The sequence below is a fragment of the Peromyscus eremicus genome, chromosome 2, assembly GCF_949786415.1.
Source record: "Peromyscus eremicus chromosome 2, PerEre_H2_v1, whole genome shotgun sequence".
NCBI lineage: Eukaryota > Metazoa > Chordata > Mammalia > Rodentia > Cricetidae > Peromyscus > Peromyscus eremicus.
Window position 1 is genome coordinate 27,075,541 of NC_081417.1, and position 10,524 is coordinate 27,086,064.

Genomic DNA, 10,524 nt, shown 5'->3' on the forward strand with positions numbered 1-10,524 from the left:
ATTGTGAACCCTGCTGAAGCTTTGGAATCTACTGAAGTTGGATTAAATGCATTTTGCATTATGAGGTGGCCATGAGCTTTTGGAAGACAGGGATAAAGTTCTGGTTTGATTCTTAAATGTCCTCTACAGGCTCATGTTGTGAATGCTTGTGTCGCAGCTATTTGAGAGGCTGTGTAATTTCAGAAAGTGCTTCCTGGCTGGCAGAAGTAGGAAACTAGAGATGGTTCTGCGAACTGTTAACCTAACTTCCAAGTTCTTGTCATTCATTATTTGCTTCCTGGTCTACTGAGATGTGATGAGCCACTGCTATGTACTCCTCCCATTGTGAGCTCTACCATGCTTCTCCCTCCCTCGTGGACCAAAACTTCTGTGATTGAGAGCCAAAATAAACCATTCCTTGCTTAAGTTGTGTCTGTCAAGTGTTGTGGTCATAGCAATGCAAAAATAAGTACCATCCCATCCAGAGAGGACCAGAATGAAAGGCTTATCCTAGTACCAGAGGAACACCATGTTCTCACACTCTGTAGTTCTTGCTAACACTAATCAGGAGAAATGATAGTTAGAAAGAAGTGAGTGCTGTTTATTTCTTTTGTTACTCATTCATAAACCCTTCACTTAACGTTTACAGTGTCCTTTACAGCAGGTGCTGTCTTAGGAACATAGAAGTGAGAATGAAGTGTTGCCTGGTTTTGACTCACTTTTACAATAGCTTGCAGATGTCTGAGAGAAATGCAACGCTATAAGCTGTGTTCTCTAATACACCTCATTCTAAGATCTAAATGCATATTATAACAGGTACTGAATAGCTCTGAGCCAGATTGCCACATGCTAGAATTGGGTCTGTAAAGGTGGATAGATGTGTGCATGAAAACAGCTGCCCAGTATACAAGTAATTGGCCGGATCCACATTAACCATTTAATGAAGTTCTTTGCAAACGTGTGTCAATAGTAAAAGGTTTACTCATGAAGTAACAAATCTCAGACACAAGACTGTCAACTGAAAATGACCCTATGACCTCGGATAACAGAGATTAGTTCTGGCTCCATCTTAGATTTCATTTCACGATGAATGCAGCAGTGTGATATCACAGAAGAAATCAAAGTATACAGAGGAAGACTTGAGGCGACCCCTCCCTCTCACTCCCTCCCAGGAGTGGGGAATTCTACCGGACTTAGAAATTTGACTTTTCCCTTTTGTTATATGGGCCAACTGAGTTCTAAAAGGGAGCACAGTGTTCACTTCTGAATCAATATCAGAATAGCAAGGACAGTTGCCCATGACCCCACTGGCCAATATGCATAGACGTACATATGCATATGTCCAAATGCAGGCATATGTTGGAAGCAGTAAAGCAGGCTCGAGCAGCTCACTCGGTTTCTGAACACTCAGTCCGAGCACATCGTCTCCCTTTGAGGCACTTATCATCAGTGTGATCTTTCCTGACCCACTCTAGTGCTTTTCTTGCCCTTCTTCTACCCTCCCCAGATATCTCAATAACTTTCCAATTCAAAAAATAGAACATTCCCCATTTCTTTATATCTTTTCTTCAAAAGCAATTCTTTCTCCCACATAAGTTATCATTACTCTCTGGTGCTCAAACAGTAATACCTTGCTTGCTTTGTATGTAAAGAGATGGCTTTATCGACAAAGATGAATAGATACGTCTCAGAGTTGAAGAGTTATTTGACATAGAGCAGATAAAAATATCAATACTCATTTTCTGGTCCCTGACCACCTAAATTTCCAGTCCTCTAAAGCTGGAGTTTAGAGCAGCAATATAAATCCATTCAATCAATTGTTTCTTAGAAACCTTGGGGCCTCTGACCTACTTCCTTTGCTTGGAGTGTAGAACATGAATCAAGGAGGAATTACATAGAGATTTAATTTACTGGTGTCCCTTTTCACTTTTTAGAATGTAGATGACAGACATAACCCCCTCTCCCTGCCAAAAACTTCACCAAATTTACTTGCACCATCTCAAATGGCATTTTTTTAATATAAAAAACGAGTTAGCAAACCAGCCGTGGTGAAGCACATCTGTAATCCTAGCCCTTGGAAGGCCGAGGCAGGATTGTTAATTTGAGGCCAGTCTGGGCTCCACAGGGAGATCCTGTCTCAGAAAGAGAAAGAGACAGAGAAAGAGATAGACATACAGAGAGACAAAGACAGAGAGACAGAGACAGAGAGACAAAGACAGACAAATACACACACACAGACACAGAGACAGAGAGACAAAGACAGACAGATACACACACACAGACACACACACACAAACACACACACACACACACACACACACACACACACTGAGTTTATGAAACATGAGTTTTCTAGGCATTGACGCCACCATATTCCTCCTTTTTAAAGGGTGAAATCACAAAGCTCTACTCAGTAATAATTGCTACCTTCTTTCTGGTCCTCAGCTATCCTTGATTGACAACAATGATAGTGTTAATAATACCCTAGACCTCACTCCAAGCAACTGCAGGCATTTTAAGTTACATTAACAGTATCAAAACATCAACCCTGCAAGCAAGGGAAGGGACAGTGTTCTTCTAATGAAGGAGAATTTGGGGCACCATGACTTGCACAAACACAAAAACAGCTGAGGCAGACCAAGCAAGGATGTCCTTGTTTGGGGTGGGAAAACATCATCGAGCCAGTGTTGGTCAGACATTTGTCGGAAATTCCCTTGGGGTAAGTCAGCATTTAGTGTTCAAAGGCTGGTCTCCATTTGACGGTTGTCTCCATGCGGCAAGTGAGATTTATCGGGTGACTCCTGCATGTAAATCTCTTTGCTAGAAGCCAAAAGTTGTTCCCTGAGTTTTACAGGTTGGGTTTCTGTCTTTTAATTTGGAGGCAAATACAATGAGTCAAATGCTGGTGCCTGGAATCTCAGACTCCTGACAGCCCATTGGTCACTTCAGGAATGCCACGTGATGAAGATGGTCTTTAAAATAAGCTGCTGGAGGCATAGGGGTGCCCACACTTCCTTGGCTTCCGGTTGTGAGTGCCTCATCTTCCCAGAAAGCTTTCCACGATGATTGAACCCTTCTTAGGAACCTGGAAACTGGTCTCCAGCGAAAACTTCGAAGATTACATGAAAGAACTGGGTGAGAGACACCATTATGGGATTTAGGAATTTGTGGCAAGAGATTTTGGTGTTGGTGCTGGCTTTTTACCCCACAATAACATTTTCTGATTTTCGCTCTTATGACTCTAGGTTATACTCATATGAGACAAAGTTTATAATTTCATTTATTATTAATATTTATTTTTCTTATAATTAATGATAATTTGCATTTTAAAAATTCTAACTAGCCTTGTAGCTCTCTCTAAGTTTATAGACACCCCCCACAACTCCCCTCCCCCATGAAATCATCATGCAGATCTCCTTGTAGAACTTCTCTTTAGCTGGCTCATTTCATTGAGCAGCTTTCGTTCAAACCCATATTAATGTAAAAGAACCATTGTAGTGAGTCTATAGATTGAATTTGTTTGGGGTTTACTTTAGTTATAAATTTAGAAGCACTGTAGCAACAAATAGCATTAGAGTCTGTTTTTCTAGAGTGCTCATCCATGTGTGAGTGCTATCCGATACATGATTTTGAAGGTTTTCTTTTTGAGATGAGAAATAGAACAGGTTTTCTTTACTGATTGACTTGTCTCACCACTGGCCGTCTCTCAGAAATCTGGGCCCTGACTGACCTTTGTCTTTACCCCAGGCTCCATAGCCAAGCATCAGTTATAATGAGTTGTGTCTGTCACAGCTCTATCTTTCTATGAAATCTGGAAGAACAACAGCTACTTCATTTTTCATAATCAATAACAACCTGTTTTATAAATAAGCCATATGCAAAGCAGAAGATTTCTTCATTTTTTACAAATTGCCTAGAATGAACAATGGATACTTATAATTATTAATAACATATTTACTCATTCTAAGCACTGAAACGTTTTACCTAATATTATATTAACATGCTTATAAATATACTTGTTCCTCTTCCACAGACAGTACTAACTTCTTAGAAGTAATAAAGAAATTCCTCTATCCCTTCATGGGTTTATAGGTACATTTGTTTTTAACAAAAATTTGAAGGCACATAAGAAAGTTGGAAATGGATATGGCAGTGAATACCTACAATCCCAGCTGATACAAGACTATGGGAGGATGACAGAGGATTCAAGGCCAGCCTGGCTGCATAGAAAGACCTGTATGAAAAGAAAAAAACAATATATATATATATATATATATATATATATATATATGTTATGTAATATGTTACATATGGGTTATAATACCTACATCTGTCTATATTTGTATATCCATATTTCTATATCTATTTATACATGCATATATATTAAACATAAATATAGACATAAAAATAGAGAGAATGGGCAGGAATTTGGGCTTATGGCTAGAATAGCACTTGTATTGACTAGGAGCTGGGTTAAATCTAGAACAAGGAGGAATAGCAGCTGAAGTCTTTCTTCGTTCTGTGGCTCTTCTAAATCCTTTCATGGGCTCTTCCAATGCAAGTGTGGCGAGGGCTTGAGTCATCCACATTTTACTATGGAGAAAGCTGAAAGGGAGAAAACTGGCAAGTGCTGCTGTGGGAGCCCAGGTTTTGACCATCTCACTCTTTCTTATAATCCACACATCTGTTTTCCTACACTGGGGTACATCCCATTAATAGTGTTAATGGGAAGTAGACTTCAATATGTATTCTGAGAGAGGAGTCAGTTTCTGTCTACCTACTGTAAAAGTCGTATTTGACCATTGAAAGTCCCCAATCTGAGCAACAGGGCCAGGCTTTGAGTCAAGTACTTCCCACACTGTCTTTGCAAGTTTCCACAAGGTTGGTCCCCTAAAAGCCGTTCTGCAAATATACATTTCACATGAAGCATAAAAGTTTGAGAAAATGAATTTAGCTTTTTAAGATGTCAGAATTACTATCAGTACCTTGGAAAGACCTCACTTAATCTGGAGACTACTGACTACTAAGAACATCCAATAAGACACTGTGGTTGAACATGGTGGCACACACCTGCAACTCTAGTACTCAGAGGTTGAGACAGGAGGGTCTTGAGCTCAAGGCCAGCCTGGGCTACATAATGAGACTCTGTCTCAAAAGAAAAAAAGGCTGTACATTAGTCAAGATTTCAGTGGGGGAGGATACATTCTTTAAGAGCAGGTGTTCAAAATGGTGGTTGGCATACCTTCCTAAATGTGTAAATAAGGTGCATATCTTTCTTTGTCTCTCAGGAGTGGATTTTGCAGCCAGAAATGCCGCAGGTTTAGTAAAGCCAAGTGTTAGTATTAGTCTCAATGGGGAAAAGGTGAACATCCAAACAGAAAGTTCTTTCAAGAACACAGAGGTCTCCTTCAAGCTGGGGGAAGAGTTTGATGAGACCACTGCAGACAGCCGGAAAGTGAAGGTGAGTTGGAGTTAAATCTTCCTGTGTCCAACCATTGTGGAAAACACGTGGTTGGGTAGGGTTCATTCAACAGAATTTGACTTATCACTAAGTCTGATTGGGCTTGTTTAAGTCTGTACATACAAAAAGTCAATCCATTGCTAATTATTCAGATAGCTTAATGGAGTAAAATGTTCATATTCATCTTTTTGTTGCCGCAGTTTGAGACAAGGTCTTGCTATATAGCCTAGGCTGGCCTGCAACTTAAGCTTCTCCTGCTTCTGGCGCTTGGGTGCTGGGGTTACAGATGTGTACCATCTTGCCTGGCAATCTACGCTTACTCCTCCTCTTCCTCCAACTTGTTTGTTATTGTATGAAAGGTGCTATAGAATAGAACAATTATTAAGGTCAAAAGGTCAAATAGCCTATGGATTCTTGTCTATGAGAACATGAATTTAGTTGTCTCTTGAGACTTCTAGGTTGACCGTATTAAATATAACAGGAACCAAGGTGAGCGTTATGAACAACAGAATTTCTGACTTGAAATTAAACAGTAGATGTGTAGTGCTGTAATAGCGAGAAAGTAGTGAACGACTCCTTTTAATCACTTTCTCTGCATTTATAGAGCATTGTAACATTAGAAGGTGGGTCAATGATCCAGGTCCAAAAATGGCTCGGCAAAGAGACAACAATCAAAAGAAAAATTGTGGAGGGAAAAATGGTAGTGGTGAGTGTTCCCTAAGTTGACATTTTTACATGCTGTTTTGGATGCGTATCCATCAAGCTGCTCAGCTGCCTTTGTAGCCTGAGTTGAGGGCTTGTTCTGTGGAAGGAGGAAAGGACAGTTTTGGCCTGTCAACAATCACCCTCTAACACATCTCTCTACCTTTAGGAATGCACCATGAACAATGTTGTCAGCACCAGGACCTATGAGAAGGCATGAAGGAAAGGTAGACACCAGCGAGAACTTGGCCACTGCTGAAGAAAATTAGCCTCAGGGATAGTGATTGAAAACATTTTCAGCATCAATTTTGCTCAATAAAAGCACTAAATGTAATACAGTTTTCCAGTTGTTGATAATGAAGGTTATGGGCGATGTGAGTTTCTCTTCTGTTGCTGGGTAGAACACTGACAGAAAGCTTTAGAGGGGAAGGGCTGACATTAGATCAAGGTGGTTCAAGAGGGGATACTGTTCTTTGTTCCGGCAGGAAAGGCATGGTAGCAGAAGTGTGAAGCCAGCATGGTAGTCAGGAAGTAGAGAGATCATGTTTCATCCCTACACAGGAAGGACAGGGCCAGGGCAGGAAGTTGAGCTAGACTCGAAACCCCAAAACCTGCCCGTAGTGGTGTACTTCTTCCAGAAAGGCTCCCTCCCACAGCTTCCATAACCTTCCTTCAGGAGCCCAGCTGGGAGCCCGGCTCGCACACTTTATGACAGGGTACTCTTGAGGAATGAAGGACAAGAGATATTATAAGGATAGAGGGAAGAGAAACAGATAGAAAAACAGGATAGCCTAGGGAGGGCCTGGATCAATATCTACCGGCCCCTCCTGTAGCTTCTAAAGGGCCTTTTATAGGAATGCCGAGGGGTGGAGCAGAAGACCTCCCACTAGCACAGCCAAGTGCAGACCTTTCCCATCACCTAGTAACCACACACATGGTCAAGCAATCCTCTAATGCAGCCCTGCTGGGTAAAGTGAGCTCAGATCTCACTAGGAAACCTTTGTGGGCCTCCACACCTTCCCAGATTGTATCACTATCTGGAAACCATGTGGTGACTCTATGGGGGACATTTCATATTCAAACCAATGCAGGAATAGTCTGTAGAATTAGTAAGACAGGAAGTTTCTGTTAACATGGCAAGATCTAAAATCACCCAGGAGATAAATCTCTGGGCTTCTTGGTGAGGGAATTTCTAGATTAGGTTAACTGAGGTAGAAGACCACCCCCCAAGTATGGAGACCCCATTCTGTGGCTGGAGTTCTGAACTGAATGAAAAGAAGAAAGCAGGCTGAACACCAACCAGCTGCCACTTCTCTGTACTTTGACTGTGATGAGGGACTGACCACCTCAAGCCGCTGCCTCCATGACTTCCCACCATAATGAACTGCAAGCAGGAATAAAAACAACCTTCATTTGATAAAAGAAAGAAAGAAAAGGGGGAAAAAAGGCACTTGCTTCTCTTGCCGAGGGCTCAGGTTCAGTTCCCAGCATCCTCACTGAGTGGCTCACAAATGACTATGATGACACCCTTTTGACCTCTACAGGCAAGTGCACACATGTGCTGCACATCAATACACTAAATACACAAAGGCACACATGCATGCGTGTGCGTAACAGTTACATAAATCTTCTTTGTCCCTTTGCACTGGGTACAGAAGAAAAATAACAATTTTCACTCTAGTGAGTGATACAAAAGTCATTATTTAATTACTTGCCAAAAGAATCTGAAATAGGAATGGGACCAGACTTTATAACCCATACAGGAAAATATGTTTTTTTTTTAAATTTCATTTTACCCAGAATAAGAGTAGTAAACCATTACATGAGAGATATTTCCTGAAATTTACAGGAAAAAATAATGATTCAGATAGCAATCATATTAATGCTACTGTTAGGACTGCTATCCAAGAAGAGTTCATCACATTTCTTTTTGTTACACAATAGTATTTAATAAATTATTGACAAGGAATGTTTTCAATGCTATTAACTGGTTTTAATTTTCACATATACATAAATACAATAATCATAAAAGGACATATTTTTTCCACTTGATGCAAAAAGACAAAAAGACTATCCCCAAGACAGTAATAAAAAACAGATGAAGCCTTAGGATCAAGTAGCAGGTCACACTTACACATGCTCCTTTGCATGTCCTCACAAGTTCTGCTTTGAACATTTAGGGAGAAAATAAAGTCTATTCTTTCTGTAGTTCTGTATCCGGTCCTGGTGGCCTCACCCCATGATGGTAGTGTGGAGCGAGCATCTGACAACCAGCCCCGGCAGTAGGACAAATCAGGTGTTGCCACAGAGATGTACAGAGGACTGGAAATGATTCAAGGGTCTGTCAGAGCCAGGCATGCATCGTCTTTAGTCATTAATGGCTACACATAGCCTTTGAGAGCTGCTCACCACTTCATTTCAATCCTGAACAGAGACGTTTCTCTTCCTCAGGGTTGTGGCAAGCATAAAGATGGCCTGAAATGGGCCAGCCCAAGTAGTCACCCAGCATCTTGGCTCTCCTGCATCTCCTTCCCTGATGACAAAGCAACCCAGATATGCAGAGCAGGAATGATGCCACCGGTGAACTAGTGGGCAGAAGTCTCAGCAGATGCCTGCTTAGAGCACTGACCTAAGGCAACTCACAATACTTTCCCTGTAAAGGAAATGAACAGGGAAACGGGATTCTGGCTTACTCTGTAAAACAGTACAGATTTCAGAAGATGTCTATTAACATAACTCTTCAACATAGAAGTCACAAAGTAAAAGCATCAAAGTAATCTTTCTTGCTCCTCAAATCAATACATATTTTACAGATACAAACTGAACCCAGCTCCCATCCATGTAGTAAGTCGTAACACAGATGAATGTTCACTCTGCATTCAGGATCCCATTATACATTTAATGTTACGAAATGATGTCACTTGCCAGTAGTGGTGGTTCAAGTCTTTAATCCCAATACTCATGAGGCAGAGGTAGGTGGATCTCTGAGATCTTGAGGCAAGCCTGGACTATATACTGAGTTGCATACCAGCCAGAGCTACACAGTGAGACCATGTACTAAAAAGCAAACACATGGAAGAAAGAAAAGGAAAATAAATTCTATGGGGACAGAGGGCTGGAGAGGTGGCTCAGTGATTAAGAACATCAGTTGCTCTTCCAGGGGACCTGGCTTCTGTTCCCAGCACCCACATGGTGGCTCACAACCATCGGTAACTACAATTTTCTGGCATCCATGGGCCACCAAGCATGCAAGTGGTACACAGACACACTTGCAGGCAAAACACCAAGCACATAAAAATAAAATAATAATAAAAAAATTTAAAGAAGTGATATCAGGGGCTGAGTGTATGTGTGTGTGTGTGTGTGTGTGTGTGTGTATACTCAGTGGGTAAAAGTGTTTGCTTTTCAAGCATAAGAATTTGAGTTCAATCTCTAGAATCTAAATAAAAATGCTCGGCACACTGGGTTCGCTTTTAATCCCAGCACTGGGGAGGCAGAGACAGGTGGGTACCTGGGGCTCACTGGCCAGCCAGCTTAGCTTACTCAGTGAATTCCAGGCCAGTGAAAGTCCCCACTTCAACAAACAAACAAACAAACAAATGGTGGATAGGTCCTGAGGTACAACACCTGAAGTTATCCTTGGGCCTCCACAGCTACACATAGATGCACCTGTATATCCAGAGAGAGAATGTACCGTTGTGCACACACACACACACACACACACACACACACACACAGAGAGAGAGAGAGAGAGAGAGAGAGAGAGAGAGAGAGAGAGAGAGAGAGAGAGAGAGAGAGAACGATGTGAGGACTCTATGCCCCCAAATTTGAAGCCTCTATAGCAGAGATGGTTTGCGGTTTGCGGTCCCCCAGAAATCAAGTAATCCCTGTCTTCTGGCACGGAGAGCCCTGAAATCAACAGTCATGTGCATGCTCTACTCTAGTCTAGAATGTGAAAACTATACATCTATTTTTCAGTCATCTGAGGGAATAAAGATTGGGCTGGCTGGATAAAAGCTCCTCTGACCTAATTTCAAACATCTGCACTTGAAGGTCATATGCAAATTACACTTTAGCAGCCCTGAACCACCTCAATTTCTGAAAACAAAATTCTAAGATGCTATCAAGAAAATAAAGGAGGAAGCAAGGCACATGCCTGGGTAATGAAATCATCACACACACACACACACACACACACACACACACACACACACACACACACACTTTCCAGTGTGTTTTGGGAGTGAATTGTTTTAAAGAGATTCTTTTCTTCCATCAGCACTGTGGAAGGGCTGCATCCTAGAAATGTCTCCTACAGCATTTTGTGTTGATCCCGGAAAGGTCAACCTACTTGAATGTATTTGGAAAATGTTAAGATCACT

General features: G+C 41.4%; 1 protein-coding gene across 2 annotated transcripts; it reads left to right on the top strand.

Moving 5' to 3' along the window:
* The first annotated feature begins 3,041 nt into the window (after nucleotides 1-3,041).
* Nucleotides 3,042-6,362, top strand: Fabp9 (fatty acid binding protein 9). 2 transcript variants are annotated; one of them, XM_059253948.1, is made up of 4 exons: nucleotides 3,042-3,114; nucleotides 5,268-5,440; nucleotides 6,045-6,146; nucleotides 6,312-6,362. In XM_059253948.1, the coding sequence occupies exons 1-4, from the start codon at nucleotides 3,042-3,044 to the stop codon at nucleotides 6,360-6,362; spliced, it is 399 nt and encodes a 132-aa protein (XP_059109931.1). The 2 variants fall into 2 exon arrangements, with proteins under 2 accessions (XP_059109931.1, XP_059109932.1); XM_059253949.1 differs by lacking the exon at nucleotides 6,045-6,146.
* The last annotated feature ends 4,162 nt before the right edge of the window (nucleotides 6,363-10,524 follow it).